General features: G+C 42.0%; 1 protein-coding gene across 5 annotated transcripts in view; it reads left to right on the top strand.

Annotated features, from left to right (window-relative positions):
• The window catches only part of EFCC1 (EF-hand and coiled-coil domain containing 1), a 189,255-nt gene that overhangs the window by 109,602 nt on the left and 60,383 nt on the right, over positions 1 to 19,270 (top strand). Inside the window, exons 6-7 of one of the 5 annotated variants that reach the window (XM_053303772.1) lie at positions 772 to 841; positions 8,949 to 11,279. In XM_053303772.1, coding sequence (XP_053159747.1) covers positions 772 to 841; positions 8,949 to 9,082 — 204 coding nt within the window. In that variant the 3' untranslated portion in view covers positions 9,083 to 11,279. Of the gene's footprint in view, positions 1 to 771; positions 842 to 8,709; positions 8,789 to 8,948; positions 11,280 to 19,270 lie in introns of those variants that run through there. The other 4 variants (XM_053303773.1, XM_053303775.1, XM_053303774.1 and 1 more) reach the window with 4 other exon arrangements.

The following is a 19,270-nucleotide window of genomic DNA, read 5'->3' on the forward strand; positions in this document are numbered from 1 at the left end:
ATGATTGTGTGCAAGGGTTCATTCATGGTTGCTCAGTGTGGCAACCGATATTGACCACCATACTGCATATCTAAGTCACTGAAGTTGATTGCCCACACCAAGCAACCACAACTGAACCCTAGTACACCATCACTTCCGGGTCAATTTCACTGTGTAAACAACTAGGAATTGGGAGTGCGCTCCCTGCCACCTGACATTCAGGGTCCTGAGAGCCAGCCTGTACCCAATGGGGTACAAGAGCCTTGGTTCACACTACAGGTTTTTTATGTGGTGGGAAGGGCATACTTTACCATGTACAAAGCCTATATGCTGGGGCCATTTGTGAACTGGATCCTGGTCTTCCATTGTGTACACGGTTTGCCAACTACCTGTGCATCTGCTTACACTATCCATTGTTATGCAGTTATTCAGCCATCCTATTGAATGCCTTTTGCATGCCCGTCCCTTACTTGCATTGTGTATACTTGAATCCAGAGGTGTACATAGTTACACAGATGCTGAAGCTGGAGCTTGATATTTATCTGTTGGACAGGTCTAAAAATGCTTTTTTGAAAAAGATGCCAAAAATAAAACTCATTGATATAGATTGTTTGACCCACGATAACAGGATGAAATGCCTCCCCGCCCCACCTGAAAAAGTATTGTGGATTTTTAGTTTAGTTTAGAAAGCAGTTGTGTTGATAATTGCTTCTGTTTTGATGTGTGCGTATAAACCATTGTTGATGAGTGCATATAAACCATTGTTCCCTACTATTATTTTGTGTTTTAAAGAACATATCTAAGCGAGCCTTGGGGAAAATCTTACTCAGCACTTTGGAATCCTGCTGTGACCCTCAACATGGTAAGAAAGCAAAACCATGCATGGTACAAGGAGAACCATGCACAGAGAGCCTTACCACATATCCTTTGGAGGCTGCCTAGAACAGCACTTTCTAGCAGAAAACATTTTTTCCTACTGCAGAAAGCTGGAAGGGACTCCCAGCAATGACTTGGTACATGTTTCTGCTGCTGAGAAATGGCAGGGGATAATAGAAAGAGCTTCATGCTCTTGGGATACATGGATAGGTCCAAGCTGCAGGCATGTCAGCTTAGTAGCTGCAGATAAAGACAAGCAAGTATTTCACTGAGCCCAAGTGTAAGTCAAAGCACAGCAATTCATAAGGAACCAGATGACTGTTCTCTGGCAGATGGGAAAGAGAAGACAATGATACCTGGGGAGTAGCTTGCTGGCATGGTCATAAGAGGGCAAAGCAGGCACTGTTGCTAGTAGGGAGGACACCCCAGCGATTTTTAGTGTGGAGTGCCAAAACGTCTAATGGTAGTGCATAAAGAAAGGGAAAATGTGTTTGTAATTCAGACAAACATTGGTGATAAATAAATGAGGGGAAACAATTGTACCTATGGATTATCAGAGAATTATATGGTTATGGATTAGAAGGGAGTATATGGTTATGGATTAAGCATATTATTTTCCAATCTTTGAAATAACACGAACACAGGAAAATAACATGAACACAGGAAAGGTTTAACCTTAACCTGAACTCTGCCTGACTGATGTCACAAGAAGACAATTCTGCCTCTGTCACTCTCTTTCCATGAATGCGCGCACACACATACACACATGCTGTTTTCCGGTCAGTTTGTGCAGGTACATGAGAAAGCAGACCACACCTTCTAGTTTAATTTTCCTACTCCCTAATTCATAGTCTAAAGCTTCTTCTCTTTCCTCAGTGTAAAGATTCAATGCAGAGGAAAGTAGCATTCTAGCATTCTTTAGTCAAGGAAGTGGGTCAGACCCTCTCTAATTTTACAGTATGCTGTGTTCTTACAAAACCATTTTGCTGAATCCATTCCCCAGGCAATAGCCCACTGTGCAGAACCTGTTGTCATAAGAAGCCCACTGGCTCCATGACCAAAAGCCTTGAATTTGATTACTTTGTTCCTAATTGCAAAGGTTTTATATCTGCTTCCTTTAGGGAAATGGGCATATACTTGACCAATTGCTTAGGAGCGCAGGGCTTGTTATAGGCAAAGGTGAGTTAAAGAAGAGATGAAAACCTATGATATTTCAACTGATGATTCGGTCAGGAAGATCAATTGTAATCAATTTAAGGGCACTAAAGCATGCAGATTGTTTTTCGTTCCCATTATCTCTTGGAATCATAAAATTGGAAGGGACCTTGGGGATCTTCTGGTGATGAGAATCTAGTCCAGCCCCCTGCTGAGCACAGGAAACAGCTCCTGCATCCCCAATCCCCAACCGATGGCTGTTCACCATCTATCTGAAAATCTTAAGTTAAGAAGAGGCCGCCAATGCATGAGGCAGACTGTTTCACTGTCAAATACCTCTCAGAGTTAGGCAATTCCTTCTAATGTCTATTCTTGGTCTTCTTCCTTGCAATTTTGGCATGGGCTCTCTAGTCCTGCTCTTGGATGCAACCAAGAACAAGTCTGCTCCTTCTTCTGTGTGACAATCCTTCAAATATTTGAAAAAGGCTATCACAGATCACCTCTTCTCCAGCTAAACATACCCAACTCCCTCAAGCGTTCCTAATGAGATTTGCTTTCCAGATCCCTCAGCATCTTTATTCTTCTCCTCTGAACCTGTTCCAGATGATCATTATCCTACTTAAAACAAGGTGCCCAGAATGGGACACAATATTCCAAGTGAGGTCTGACAGTGCAGAACAAAGTTAGACGATTACTTCTCATCATTTGGTCACTGTGCTTCTGTTAATGCAACTCAAGATTGCATTAGCTTTTAATGCATCACATTCCTGGCCAGAGGCATTGCTAAGGGGAGTCACAGGGTACACAAGCCCCCATTGTCTTGTTCAGTACACCATATATTATAAATCAGGGATTCTCAGTGTTGGTTCCCCAGATGTTATTGGACTTCACCTCCCATAATCCCCAACCAAAGGCCACTGGGGCAGGGGATTATGGAAGTTGAAGTCCAATAACATCTGGAGACCCAGCATTGAGAATCCCTGTCATAAACCACTTCTGCCTTGCTTGGAGTTCCTTCCCTCCTTCCTGGTGCAGCTGGCAGCCACTATTTCCTCCTCTTGAGTGAGCCTGTATTGCCTTCTCTACTGTGCCTGCGTGTAATCAGAGCTTGTGTATGGGGGGATGGCAATCATTGCCATTGACTGTATGAGGTGACTGGACAGCCCCTGCCTTTGCTGGATGCCCCACAGAGAGAGGGAGAAGCTACACTAAAACATGAGAGGGGAGAGGGAGAAGTGAAGGATGAATGCCAAGGAAGGAAGACATTAAGACATGAGAGGAAGAGGGGGAGGGCAGATGCCAAGCTGAAGTGTGGAGAAGGAGGTGACTGATGATCAATGCTGTGAAAGGGATGGGATCATGGCGGGGTGGGGGGCGGATCTCTGTATTACAGTCTGTGTGCCTAAGAGATGGGCATTTATCCCTTGTGGAAAATGTGATTTGGGGTACAGTGGTGGAGAAGCTCCATCTGGGATGGGATGGAGTGGAAAAGCTGGACCTGTGATATTACTGCATGCCATGTGCTTCAGAGCACAGAAATAAATCCTGCCAAATTACCAATGAGGTTGCAATTCAAGTTGCAAAATTGTGTGTGTGTGTGTGTGTGTGTGTGTGTGTGATTCCCCTCACTTTTTGGTTGGTGGGGGTGGGTTGCAGTCCATAACCACAAGTGGCTTATAGCACTGTTAAAGCAAACAATATTAGGACAGAAGTATCATAATAACAATAGAAGTTTATACTCAGTCTTCAACAGAGCAGATTCAAAGCCACAGAAAATCTTTTCCCCCTTTCATAATACTACTGCAACAAATACTTATATGCTGCTTGTCAAAAAAAGTGCTTGAAGCAGTGTGTGTGTGTGTGTGTGTGTGTGAATTTATTGTTGATTAACAAACAGAAATATAGTGTGCAAGATGTTTCAGCTTCCAACTTCTTCAGTTGCTCTTATGTTATTATATGAAAGATGAAGTACCTGCAGCAGCAGTTACAAAATGTCCGTGATGACAACAGCAAAATAATAATTGATCTGTACAACAAACCTTCAGTTGGCGATAACTATTTTAATTGGAAATCTTGTCATCCAAAGCAGAAACAATCTATAGCTTGGCTCTTAGAATCAAACGTATCTGTGTCAATGAAGATAATTACAAAGAACCAAAGAACTTAAAGACAGTTTGTGCAAGAAGGTTATCCTGCATATATCATCAACTTGAACATCCACTGAGTATCCATCATAACCAGAGGGACACTTCTCCACAACATAACCACCGGTGAAGTTCAGCACATCCCATTTGTGGTTGATTTCCATCCTGCAGCTCCTGATTGTCACCAAGCAATAAGAGAGATCTACCCAATTTTAATCAACTCTGAACATCTTTCCAAAGCAATCAGCAAACCACCTATTGTAGCATTTTGTCAGCCACCAAATCTGCATAGATTGCTAGTGAGAGCTGTAATTAAGCCAGCAGTCAGGAATCCAGGATCACACCATTCAAAATGTGTTTTTTCCATTCCTAGTACTGTTGAAAGTATGTGTGTCACTTATATGTATCTCTGAGACACATGTACTTTCAAGAGTACTATAAATGGAAGAGCAGTACATAACACAAAAAATGATCTATGTACACCCTTCCATAATCACAACTCTTCAATTATAACAAAAAAATTAGACCAAACAGTAGCCAAACATTTTAACACTGGTGACCCCACATTATCTGACTTGTCAATCACTGCAAAGGAGATGCCATCAGATGCAGTGAAATTGGAAGTGAGAGAGAACTTTTGGATCCATGTGCTCAAGACATTAATGCCAGGAGGCCTTAGCCTTGAAGACAGCAGCAGACAACTCAGCAGCAGCCAATCCTAGATTGCTGAACCCTCCATCACAGACATCCCTTAATAGTCACTACAGCAACTTTCACGTAACATCAGAGCACTTAAAGAAAGTGGAAGCCAAAACATCTTGCCCATGATATTTCTGTAAATTTATACTATTAATATAGTATAATTATATATATATATAGAGAGAGAGAGAGAGAGAGAGAGAGAGAGAGAGAGAGAGAGAGAGAGAGAGAATGAATAATCCTTGGATTCAGAAAATACATGTATGGAGTTCTGTTTGCAGGTTGTTAAAAAGTGTGTGTGTGTAAAATAATATATAATGAATAAAATGGTTCCCTGTCCCCAAAGGACTCACAGTCTAAAAGGAGATATAAAGGTGGATAGAGCAACAACCACTAGAGTTTGCTGTGCTGAGCTTGGATTGGAGCAGATGCTCTCCCCTTGCTAAATATAAAAAAGGCACCACTTTATAAGGTTCCTCTTTGTTCAGCAGGGGATTTTACCATCTTCTTCAAAGAGCAGACCTACTGTTTCCTTCACCTTCCTCTTGTTTTCAATGTATCCAAAAGTAATCCTTTTTGTTGTTTGGTATCCCTCATAGGCCTCAGCTCATAGGCCTTCGCTTTCCTGACACTTTTCCTACAGGTTTGGGCTACTCTTTTGTATGTCCTTCTTCCATTTCCTATACATGCCTGTTCTTGCTTCTCTCTGTGCATCCATACTGTTTTATTTAGGTGTACTTAATCCCCGGCAACAGAGCAAAGAGGCACCTTTTAAAGTGGTGATTCTTTTATACTGAGCAGGTGGAGAGCAACTGGTCCTATCCAGCCCCAGCACAGCATCCCTTCAGTGGTTGTTGCTGGTGTCTACCTTGTTTCTTTTTAGATTGTGACCCCATTGGGGACAAGGGGCCATTTTTAGTGATTTATTATTTATTATTGTTCTATGTAAACTGCTTTGAGAACTTCTGTTGAAAAGTGGTATATAAATATTCATAGTAGTAGTAGTAGTTCATACAGTTGTTCGAATCTAGGTTAAATGTGGGTTGCCAACATTAGCATAATTGTTTGAACCTATGCCAAGGCAGAAATCTCAGACTTCTCTTGAGCCATGGTGTGGGTTTAAATCACCATGGTGTGGGTTTACACAATCACACTAATGTCTGTAACCCACATTTAATTTGAACAATTGTGTGAACCAGACCCTAGATGTCTCTCAGGTTTGCTTCTCATGGAAATTGCTTGTAATTGTGCCTTCAGTATCTTATTTTTCAGAATTTCAATTCAGAATCTTTTCAGATATTTTTACCCATGAGATCCTGCCTATTTTTTCTTTGAGCTCATTAGAATCATATTCCCAAAAATCCAGGATATCCCCGATATCCTGAATTCCAATATGATAGTCACTTTCCCTAGTATTCCCCCCTGCCAACTTTCACTTCATTAACCAATTCTTCCCTGTTGGTAAAGATTAAATCCAGGACAGTTGACTCCCATGTTCTTTCTTCTGAAAAATGAAATTGTTGGCAAGGCAAGAACATGTTGGACCTCCCACTCATAGCAGAATTGGACTTTCAGCAGAACCTCTTCCCTTCTAAGAGGACCTGTGCAGATGCTGGGCATCTGAATAGTCACACTGAAGGCCCAAATTATGCCTGCTTCAATAGGACACAAGTAAGTATGACAAAGAGCATGAGCCATTAATTCTCTATACCTATGCATGAGCGACAGGTCTGTGAAGTACTTCACACAGTCAAAAATGCCATATTTATGAGGAACGGTGGCCTACATCCAGACTAGTGTTGCACTAGCATGGTGCAGCTGTGCTACGGCAAGGATGCAGTGCAAAGAAAGGAATGTCTGTTCCAGACTAGGGATAGTGCTAATGGAAGATATTGACAGGTTTCCCAGGACCACCAAGTTGCATAACATATCAACAGGAAATTGCACAATGCATTGCTGAACCTAGGATGGGTCTCTGAGATCCATTAGTAGTTGTGCAACATTATAGAGCATCACAGCTCCTTGGAGCTCCACACACTTCTCAAGTGGATGCAGTTTCTGTCGTTGTGCTAGCACAACACTAGTTTGGATGTCAGCCATTAATTATAATTTTTAACATTGTAACTAGGGGAAAGTAGCATTCTTGTGCAAGTAGCCCTATTCAGTCATACTAAAGGATGATGCACATGTGTAAGCATTTTGTAGCGGTGCGGCTTCTCTCGGCAATAAAGTCTGCTGGGACAGGCCTCCATCATTTGTTTGAAAGATCCGGGGAATTAATGGCTCATGCTCCTTTATTATACTTATTTGTGTCCTACTAAAGCAATCACAATTGGACGTGTCAGCACTTGGAAGACTCACTATGGTTATTTTCAGCCTTGTTCCAATTTGCTATGACCAGAATACTTGGGGTTGTTTCTTTTCCCTTGCTTCTGCATGTATACCACCCTTTTTGGGATTGGTAATTGGAATTGGTAATCCACCTCAGTAGATTAAATGAGAAATGAATCAAAAGCTTACTGGAATCTGTATACAACAATTATTCACTTATGGTGACATCATCTTGGTGCTACCCATATTTAAACTATGTGAACCTTTTTCACTGGGGTAGATATAGCTTTATTTGAATAATGTGTGATTGCAAGTTAAAATAGATTATATTAAACAAATGAGAATGGCTTTTAGAGATGGGAAACTGATGTGGTTGCTTTATTCTGAAAGGAAATGTCCTTATCGAACAAATGTGGTAGATGAGCAGAAACATTATTTATGGATTTCCATTACTTAATGATATAAGTAGCAGACTCCAGTTGCATGGAATAACATTGCCAAAATATTAAATAATGAGTTGGCTTCTTATAACGTTTCCAACAGTGCTGTACAACATTTTCCTTTTCTTATGATAGTTGCCGTATAAGCATAAATTTTAAGTACTAATATCAGAGAAGGACCTAGATAGATTATTATATGAAAAACTGCTTTTAATAGATTCTACATAGCTTTTAGTATGTACATTTATATTTATATCTTGTATTCTGTATTTGCATATCCTGTATTTACACACACACACACACACACACACACACACACAATCACATCACTTCACCCTGGACAGAAAAAAGCTCCAAAAGAGTTCGTGTGAACTGGCTGTCAGTAATCCAGGATGTGTCAGGGTAGAACTCTATATTATGCTCACAGAAATGCTGCCACTAATAACAGCAGCCTCAAATTCTCCCCACTCTCCCCACCCTGCCATAGGAATATTTAAGCACTTGTATTTATACCGTTTCCCCATTCCCATTCACCACTCCTCATCATTGTCTCCTGAGAGGGAGGAAGGTGTCGCAACACAGGGCTAAACACTGCCTAAACACTACATGGTTGAGTGGGGAAGAACTTGACATGAGGCTGCAGGTTTCATCCCGTATCAAGTATGAAATACAGTTCCACCTCCATGCAAATGAAACACTTTGCTTTTTCCAGGATTTTAATAGAAATACTTGAGGTTAAAAAATGTATAGAAAGTGAGCCGGCAAGCGTTTGATTCCAGTCTGTCTCCTTTGTGTCCCTACTGCCTAGTTTTTGTGCTTTGTATTTTCTGTTTCTGTACTCACTACTGCACAAATAACACCACAAAATCTTCATCATCAAACATTATCAGTTTGCACAGCAGCAATGGCTACAATGGATAAGATTATCACAGTTGTATGAGCCCAGCTTTGATTTGAAGCATGAGATTATTTTTATGTCAGGAGGTTTTTCCAACCTGCGACTACCGTTTCAGGGGTTTAACCTTTCAGCACACTGCCAGTACACAGAGACAGATCTGTTTCAAAACATCCTTTGTTTGCTCAAGGGTGAAGATTTAATGGCCAGTGTGTTTGAAGCACAAGGAGCAGCAGAATCACTGGAGGGTGCTCCACGTCACACTGAAGTGAGCAAGAATGTATTCTCATTTCTTAACTCAGATTCTACACCCATTTTTGACCATTGTGTCTGCATTTTAAAGAAAGGGCATTTTATTGTTGAAACTATACTCTTGGTTTTGTTAACTTGCTAATGTACTGTTTCCATTTCCCCCCCTTCATCTTAAAGGAAAACCACATATTTTTGAAGTCTTAGATACCCTCTACCATGAACTGACTGCCTGTGAACTCCTCCAAAGCAAGCCTCTTGAGAAATCTCCAGGTCCCCAATCCTTGACTAACCCTTTGGTTATCTCCTGTTGAGCAACAGTGCCATCTACAGTGCATTGTAATTATTACCACCTACAAGGCTTAAAAGCTAGAACACAAAGCACATGAGATGTGCCGTCTATGAGATGTGACAACTGGAATAGTAAAAGAAAGTGTAAACATAGAAGGAGCCATTTTCTACGGGGGCAAATGATTCATGATGACCAGGACTATCCACTGTGACAGACTGTAGATTGTGAGGCACCCATCTTTCTAGGATCTGGGACATGAATCACTCAGCCCTGCTCCATGAACCTTTACTGGACATGCCCGGATTTCAGATTTAGGAGTTTTTATGGACACAACATATGTCTTACCACTGAGCAATGTCTTCTCATGCTGAATCCTGAAATTACATAGATACTTCTGAGAAGTTCTGTAATTTCTCATCTAATTTCTAAGCAAGCCCTATTTAGGAGACAGTTTACTTCTCGTGGGGAGCATTAAATGTGGTGCCTAAAGCCTCCATGATATTGGTATCAGAAATGTACCAATCCATTGTATTAAGAATATTCTGTACTAGCTTAACAGAGTCTGATTATATTAGGATGGCTTAGACTTCTCTCTTCTGTTTCAGTGTAGTAATTTGTTTTCCTTTGAGCATCTCGCTGGTGGGTGAAAATCCGTGCTCTTAATATACAAAGAGACCATGTTTACATAATAAAAAATATACAAAGCAATGTAAGGTTATACAGTATAGCAACCCATAAGGTAAAGGTAAAGTTGTGCTGTCGAGTCGGTGTCTACTCCTGGTGACCACAGAGCCATGTGGTTTTCTTTAGTAGAAACAGGAAGGGTTTACCATTGCCATCTCCCACACAGTATGAGATGATGCCTTTCAGCACCTTCCTATAGCTCTAGGTTATTGTCACTACCTTCTGTATAGTAGTGACAGACTATGTGCCGGAAAGCACATGTTTGTCTGTGTCTGGATGTATGCTCATAAACTAGAGATGTGGGTTTTCTGGGGGCAGGAGGAGGGATCCCCATGCAAATTCCTCTCTCATTTGCATAAAAGGTACATAAATTTTCCCCTCAAAAAATGCACTATACAAATTTTCATGCTGTCCTAAATAGATTGTGATCTGATTTGGCATGTTATTTAATCTATTTATACAGTTTTAAAAAAACAAACAAACCCTCCACCATATTAATTTCCCTTCACTGTATCACAAACATTTTTCAAGTAGCCAAATAGAAATTTAAAAAATGAATTTCCCCCCACAGAAAAATGGGAAAATTTTTCACTGAAAAATTGCAACCCTACATCTTTATTGTAAAACATGCATCTTATTTAAATCCAGAGTTATGTTTATGTTATTATCCAACTGGATATATTTGAATTATAGTCACTCTGCAAATGTAATTATGCTTTGATAGTCACACTTTTAATTATTGTCTTCATTTATTATAAATTTTAGATTGCTATATCAAATGCTACCTTTCTCATTATTATTATTATTCTCATTTAGAATGTTTATATACAACTTTTCAATTTTCAGAGCAGTCTACATAGAAAAAGGAATGAGAATGTGGTTCTTCTCTGTCCCAAAAGGTCTCCTAGTCTAAAAAGAAACACAGACAGATACCAGCAATGGCCTCTGGAAAGAGGATGTGCTGTGGTTGAACAGGGACTTAGGAAATAATGCCAATGATTATGTTACTGGTTGTATCTGGGTCAATAGGAAGCCTGAATTGGGATGGGGAAAGTTTGTAGGAGAATGACAGAGATGGATGGGCACTCTTATAGCAGCTTTTGGGGTGTGAGAGTGCAACCTTCCATTGCACCTCTCCTCATGAACATGCAAGACTCTGTGTGTGTGTGTGTGTGTGTGTGTGTGTGTGTGTGTGTGTGTGTGTGTGTGTGAGAGAGAGAGAGAGAGAGAGAGAGAGCGCTCTTGGCAAAAGTGAGAACACTTTTTCATCTCTGTGCCAAATGAGTTTTGTTCTGGGTGGAAGCATCAAGGCAGTGTGTGCACACATGCATTCAGAGTGGGACCTTCCTGATTCAACCTGAGAGGGATCTAAAATGAACTGAATGGACATAAACTTGTGAGTGCATGCATGTGTGTGCACTTTAGAGGGAACACTGGTGATAATCCCAGAGTTCCTTTCCCAAAGCCCCATAAAACTTGGCTTTGCACTTGCAAGCACAGTTCACTGAATAAAAGCTTGTATAATCTTCAGTTTACTTGTTTGATTTGCACTAAGTTATGCCTATATTTTTTAGCAACTAAGTACTTTGGTAGTTGACCTGTTATTCACATTTGATATTGCTTCCCATTGGGCAATTGTTTTCCAAAGTGCTGGCTTCAAATTGTTTTCAAAATGCTATCACATTGAAGGTTGATTCATTCATGCACGTACCTCACACATCACTCAATAAAACATCATTTCATGACTCACAGCTGAATGCTGGAACTACCTTAGTTGAAAAGTATTGTTTCTGAGGTGAGCAAAGTGATACAAAAACTTTTTACTTGATCCAGAGGGGCTGTTTCATACAAGTCACTCATCACTTGACTTTCAGTTATTGAATGATGAATATGTGAACTCACCTTTAACGTAATGCCTTGTGGCAGGTTACTATCCACTCTTTCACCAGACTAAATCTGTTATCCTAAGCACACTGACTGATGCATCCCACAGAGTAAAGAGACTATTATTTTCAATGAGGGCCAGGCTTCTGGAAACACAAGCAGCCACCAAAATTCTATTACAGTATTCTGAGTTTCAGATCCCTGCCTCCATGCCTTTTCACAATGCTCATATATGCCATTGACACCTGCTGGCTGTCTAAGAAACTGCATCACTAATGCTCCAGACCATGTTAAAAAATAAGCTGCTTGTGAAGTGGGGGGGGGGGGGAATGACAGCCAAATCTGTCAAAAGTAAAGGGAAAGCAGGGAATGAAGAATTGCTGGGTAAGATGAGCTAGAAGAAAATAAAGAATGGAGAGGTAGAGTGCCATAAAACAAAGTGCAGAGAAGGAGGAAGAGGAGAGGACTTATCCAGACACAAGGAAAAGGAAAGATGGGAGGGAGAGAAAGGAGTCTAACATAAGAAGAGGAGAAAAGTGACATACAAAACCAAGGACTGTTCCTTGTCATTCTTCCCATTTTTCTTGACAGGCTTTCATCTAGGAATAATAATAAAAACCAGTCAACTATAGGTTTCTAGGGCGACAGCATTTACAATCCAGATCAAGAGACAAGGAAAGCAAAGAGAGATGATTCCATAGATTAACAATAAATGAATAATAGAGTGTTTTTTTCTGGGTCCCAGCACTCTTAAAAAGATAGAGCCTTTAGGCCATCTAGACCAGCCCCCTCCCCACTCTATGCAGGCCCTTCAAGCCAAAAGGATAGATAGGCCCTCTATCTATCTATCTATCTATCTATCTATCTATCTATCTATCTATCTATCTATCTATCTATCTATCTAATTTGCAAAGGTAAAGTTGTGCTGTAGAGTTAGTGTCGACTCCTGGAACCCACTGAGCCCTGTGGTTTTCTTTGGTAGAATACAGGAGGGGTTCACCATTGCCATCTCCCGTGCAGTATCAGATGATGCCTTTCAGCATCTTCCTATATTGCTGCAGGCCGATATAGGTGTTTCCCATAGTCTGAGGAAAATACTAGCGGGGATCCAAACAAGCAACCTCTTGCTTCCTAGGCAAGTTACTTCCCCTCTGTGCTACACCACCTCAAACTTTAGTCTCTGGGTGGGTTACAGCAACATAAAACAGGTTATAATATAGGAAATTTTAAAAAATTAAAACAATTTAAAACCAGATTAAAAAGCTTGGGTGAAGAGGTAAGTCTTCAAGCGCTTTTTAAGTTAAGTTAAATGGGAAGGCTCATCTTTCAGTAGAGAGCGCATTCCACAGTCATGGGGCAGGCCCATCCCCATGTGGCCACCAGACAAGCCGGTGGCAATTGGAGATGAACCTCTCTTTGTTCATTGTTGCCCATGATCACAATGGGCAACGGAGTTCATAATGAAGAAGATGTTCTCTTAAATACCCAGGGCCTAAGCCATTTAGGCACTTTATATTTTGCCTGGAAATTTATCGGCAGCAATTGTACCTCTTTCAACACAGGAGTAATGCAGTCTCTCTGAGATGACCCAAAGACCAACCTGGCTACTGCATTCTGAACCAACTGCATTTTCTGGACTAGGTAAAAAGGCAGCCCCACGTAGAATGCATTGCAGAAGTTGTCTGGCGGTTACCAGCATATGCACCACCATTCTAATGTTGTTCATCACAAGAAACAGATGCAGCTGGCATACCAGCTGCAGCTGATAGAAAGCACCTTTGGCCACCACCTCAACCTGAGATGCCAGGGAGAAGTGTGGATCCAGAAACACTGTGATTGTAAGTCCAACTTCAACCAGATGGTGGTCTGTCCATGACAATGGGGAAATCACAGGGGTCCCCACCCTTGGAACACCACCCTGATCAGAGTAAAGGACCAGATCAAGCATGTGTGTTGGTCCAGAGACCTCTTGGGTTAGGTCCATAATTGTCATGGCTGCTATGAACTCCAGAGCTGCCCCAGACAAATTGGTCCTGAAGTGAACATTGAAGTCCCCCAGCACCAAAAGTCTGGGACACTCCAAGGCCAACTCCATGACAAAGTCTGTGAGCTTAGTTAGGGATTCTGATGGGCAGCGAGGTGACCAGTACACCAACATATATCCCAATCTATCTCTGGTCCCCAAACTCAAGTACACACATTCAATATGGTCAGACACTTCAACAGGGATCCTGTTAAGGGAGATGTTATCCTTATAGACCACAGCCCCCGCCTCCCCACCCACATCCTCTCACCTGCTCCTCTACAGAGTACCCTGGAGGGAGAAGCTGGGACCAGACTGGGCCAGCAGCCTCCCCCAACCAAGTCTCTGTGATGCACATCAGATCATCCCTTCATCCATAATCACATCATGGATGAGTTCTGATTTATTCAGGACCAACCTGGCATTACAAAGGAGCAAGGTGAGGCTCTGTGGGTGGTTGGCAGTGCTCCCCAAGGTCAAAGAGCTAACAAGACAGCCAGAAGGGGAAATAGCTAGTAAATGTCTTATTTCCCTTCCCCTGAAATGGCCTGCTGAACTGCCAACATTCCTTCTTCTGTTCTCCAACACCACCAGAATAGTCGCCCCACGGACACGTCCCCTCCACCCTGCGCTGACACACAATCCCGGGAGCCAGGTTAAGGGCATGTTTGTGCCCTTAACCTCAGCTAAGAGCTGGGCTTCATTGCTGGGTTTGGTGTCGTGGCATTGCTGGGATCCCTACAGATCCCAACGATTCTCATGGGCAGCCAAGCCCAGGCTTAGCTGCTCATGAAAACAGCCTACTTGTTTTCAAAACCCTGGACATCTTCACTGTCCTCCTTTGAACCTGTTCCAAATAATTACATTCTTCTTAAATGTCTACTTTCTTCTTCAAGTACAGAGCTCAGAACCAGACACAGTACTCCAGATGAAGTCTGATTCGCATAGCGGAGCTGTTATGTCTCATGATTTGGAAACGCGGGGTAATGCAGCCTATAATCACATTAGCCTTTTTTACTGTTTCATCTGCTGACTCATGTTCAGCTTATGATTGTCTGGAATCCCGGAATCTTTTTCATATGTTCTATTTTTATTTATTACTGAATGGCTGACTGACAATGAATGAATGACTTTATTACAGTCAAAGACCAGTAGCAGTTATCTATTTCATCTTTATACCACCCATCCTAAAAGGGGTCAGGACAGTTTACAATAAAAATTCAAACCAACTCAAGCATAAAATAAAAGTAATTAAAACATTAACATGATTAATTTTAAAAGCATTAAAAACCACTTATGTATTACTAAAAACCAGGCTGAAAACATGGGTCTTCCTGGCTCTCTTGAAAGCCTCCAAAGATTACAAGCCTCTTTGCCCACTTGATACTGCACAGCTAAGTGTCCCCTGTCCTATCCCTCAGGGCTGCACATCTTCAGCCCTCCACTTGTTGTTGGACCACAATTCCCATCATCTCTGACTATTGGCCATTGTGCCAGGAGATGATGGGAGTAATAGTCCAACAACAGGCAGAGGGCACCTCTGGTCTAGGGTATCGCAAAGTTGCTACTGCTAGGACAATATTTTGAAGAAAAGTGGAAGTAAAAGGAAGCACATTTGAAACCATTTATTAAATATATGTAATTAAAATGATGCACTGTCTCAGTCCCTATGGGAAGGTGAAGAAATCTAAATTTTGCTTGCCACAGAAAAGTAAGGGATCAGAATAAGATCAGAATAAGAACATTCAAATAAAAAGGTAAGCCAAGATCTCCCTTGGGGAAAATGGCTCAAGCCACAATCCTATTCTGAATGTGCAGTTTCTCATAGATTAGTAGTACTTTGTTTTCATTATACAAAGCAATTGCTGTATAAAATAGATCCTGAGTTGCATAGTTATACTGTATAAAACTATGCCATGTTCTGGTTACAATAAGACGCAGCTCGTATGCATGAGCAGGTAACAAAGTGAGGTCATATTCTGCATATATTTTTGCTATTGTTCTTCCAGCTGAAGCAGGTACAAACAGAGTGATATTCAGTCAAAGTGCTTATAACTTAGAAAAACAAGCACCCTCGAAGTCAAAGTCATTATTTAGAAGGGGAAATATCTCTATTCTCTTACTAAATAGTAGTACAAGAATGTGGAAGCAAGTCAAAAGGAAACCATATGTTTCCCTTCCCTTCATGTGATAATTCCCCCTGAATACCAGCTCACTTGATCAGTCCCCACACTCAAAACAGCTGAGAAGTTCAGTGTGACGAGAAAAGAAGCAAAATTTGCTGCAGAACTTGCCGCCAAAAAAATGTGTCAAAAGCTCTGGGAACAATCAGTGATGCACTGTTGTTGCACAGACTTCAGCAGTACATCATAGATTATTCCCAGAGCCTTTGACACATGTAGGTTTCCCAAGCAAGCCTCCCAGGAATACATGGAGGTGGATTTCCACAAAGGTATGTCTTTAAAGAGGAAAATAGGGAATGAAATGAATGAGTAAGAGCCAAGCATATGACATACCTGACCATGTATATTCCCCCAAGGATGGCTGTATCCTGAGGTCCTTACATATGCATTCCTGTTGTAATTTTGTAATTTTGCTTTCCTTTGGGATGTCTAAAACAGTATATGATCTATCCTAATGAGAAGGTAGAGGAGCTGTGTAACCCAGATGTCTTATAGCTTAGAGAAAACACCGATTAAGGTGAAACTAGAGAAAGGTAAAACTGTCACTGAACACAGATGGTTGCTGCTGTGAAGGGCAGAGTAATGAACAGGTGCTGAGAGAAGATGTTACTAATGAATGTACTGGAATAAGCACAATACAGGAAGCAACAAGATCTGTTCTTATGAAACAGTTGCTATGTATTGTATACCTTTATTGTGTAAACTTTTAGGAACTGTTGGAAGGAAGCAGAACTGTTAAAATTTACACATATCAATATTTTTTAATGAAACATCCACAGTTTTGTGACTAGGTAGAATATTTAGATAAAAGGTGGGACAAGGGTTGTTGTTTTTTAAATGAATTTGGAACAATCTAGTATTACAAAGCGTCACTAAAACATTTTACCTGAAATAAAAGCTGTGGCTGACATGAGGAAAATTACTCAAAGTATACCCATTAAATTAAAGGGGAAAGTTAGGCATTGGAAGCATGGTAATTTTTATAGTTGAAACATTATGGTTCCACCATGCCAGAAGCTCTGCATCTAACAGTTGAATGGAAGGCCAAAACTCAATAGATGGCAATTCCCTGAGCATTTTGAGATTGGAACTGCACCTCTTGAAGTTCTTGCTGTCATGCAGCTGAAGCACAGGCAGAATATCAATAAGTGGTGCTTACTCCCTCATATACTAGGTAAAGTTGCACCTGTTAAATGTCTGACTCTCATATAACTGTTAAACATCCTGGGCCTTCTGGCTCTTATAAGGAACTCAGCAGCCCCTCACCTTATAACGTACAAGGTTGAAGGGTGGCAAAAGCACTAGGGATGTGTACGAAGTGGATCCTGCATTTTGTTTCAAGTTCAAAACAAGACAAAGGGGCTATTCTGATGGTCGGCAAAAATTGGGCTAGGAGAGCCTAGCCCGATTTTTGCCGATCGTAAGAACCACTGGGCTTGGCTGCAAGCCCAGTGGTTCTCGAGCGGTTAACCCACTCAAGTACCCCTGCCCTTAGCCTGGGTTTGCAGAGCGAGCACTCTGCAAAACCGGGCTCTCTGATTGTGAGCAGTCGCGGCGTGGCTCCATGCCATGGCTACTCGTGAGTAGACCTCTGGAGGGGAAGTGAAAAGCCGCCTCCCGGCTCCGGGAGTCTCCCCAGTATGCCCTGTGTGCTCATGCAGGGCATACTGAGGATTCCGGGGGCCATGTGGCCCCCGAGCTCCCCAGCCCCCACCCACTCCGTCACGGAGCTGGCAATCATGTGGGCAGCTGATCCGGCTGCCCAGGGCTCCCTCTGCACTCCTGTGCGGGGAGAGTGGGCTTAGCCCACTCTCCCTGCTCACTGGAAGAAACCAGGTCTCACTGATCGTGAGACCGGGTCCAAAGATGGCCAAAATGTTTCATCAAAACAGCGGTCCAACTGGTTGTTTTGATGAAACATTTTGGCTGAATGACTAGAAACATTTTCGGTTTTGTTCCATTGAACTGGTTGTTTCGATAGAACAAAAGGAGAGGAGAGCTGGTCTTGTGGTAGCAAGCATGATTTGTCCCCATAGCTAAGCAGGGTCTGCCATGGTTGCATATGAATGGGAGACTTGATGTGTGAGCACTGCAAGATATTCCCCTCAGGGGATGAAGCCGCTCTGGGAAGAGCAGAAGGTTTCAAGTTCCCTCCCTGGCTTCTCCAAGATAGGGCTGAGAGAGATTCCTGCCTGCAACCTTGGAGAAGCTGCTGCCAGTCTGTGAAGACAATACTGAGCTAGATAGACCACTGGTCTGACTCAGTATATGGCAGTTTCCTATCTTCCTATGTTCCTAAAACCTTTGGACTTGCGTCTCCTGCTTGAACAGCAGGTGGAGGCTGCGGCCAGAAGTGCTTTTGCCCAGCTTCATCTGGTTCGCCAATTACTCCCTTACCTTGACCGGCAGGCATTAATGACAGTGACCCATGCCCTTGTTATCTCCTGCTTTGATTATTGTAACACTCTCTATCTAGGGTTACCTTTGAGGACGATCGGGAAGCTACAATGGGCCCAGAATGCAGCGGCTCGCCTACTCATGGGTGCCAGAAAATATGACAGGGTAACACCTTTCCTGCAGTCATTGCACTGGTTGCCTATTCGCTTCCGAGTTCAATTTAATTTCGACCTTCAAAGCCTTGTGGAGCTTGGCACCTGTCTACCTACAGAGCCGCCTCTCCCATCCAGTTACATCCCGTCTGGTTAGATCATCTCAGGTGGCCCTTTTGTCGATCCATGATTTCTGAGAGGTTCAGGGCTCTAGGACCTGTGAAAGGGCCTTTTTGGTTGCTGACCCACTTCTTTGGAACTCTCTTCCCCTTCAAATTTGTCTAGCCCCTTCCTTACTGATCTTCAAATCTCTATTGAAGACTTTTCTTTTTCCCCAGGCTTTTGCCCTGTAGTTTACCTATTTGGTGTTTTGTTGTTGTTGTTGTTAGTTACTTTAGTTTTTAATTTAGAGTGTAATTTTTAATGTTGCCTTGTTTTGCATGTTTTTGTGCACTGCCCGGAGTCTTTGGAGTCTTATTACATGTTTCTAATAAATAAATAAAAATAAAACTTGAAACATTTCTAGTATTTTAGCCATAGGGAACAATGGGGAAACTCGAAACACCCCATTGTTCCCATGGGTAGTTCCTAGGGAGCACAATACTGGATTGGGTGGTAGGGTATAATGGGTACTACATATCACCCAACCTACAAAAGAAATGAGCAAGCAGGCAATTTTAAACACATTTTCAACCTTTTCTCCAAACCCCATAGGAGCCTATGGGGGGTTGGGGAAAAGCTTAAAAATTTGTTTTGAATTGCCCGCTTGCCCATTTCTTTTGTGGAATGGATGGTAAGTAGCACTCATCATGCCCTACCACCCAACCCACTTTGGTGCCCCTAAGAGCTACCCATGGGGAATAATGAGGTGTTTTGAGTTTCCCCAT

This window comes from Hemicordylus capensis, chromosome 2 (assembly GCF_027244095.1).
Source record: "Hemicordylus capensis ecotype Gifberg chromosome 2, rHemCap1.1.pri, whole genome shotgun sequence".
Taxonomy (NCBI): Eukaryota; Metazoa; Chordata; class Lepidosauria; order Squamata; family Cordylidae; genus Hemicordylus; species Hemicordylus capensis.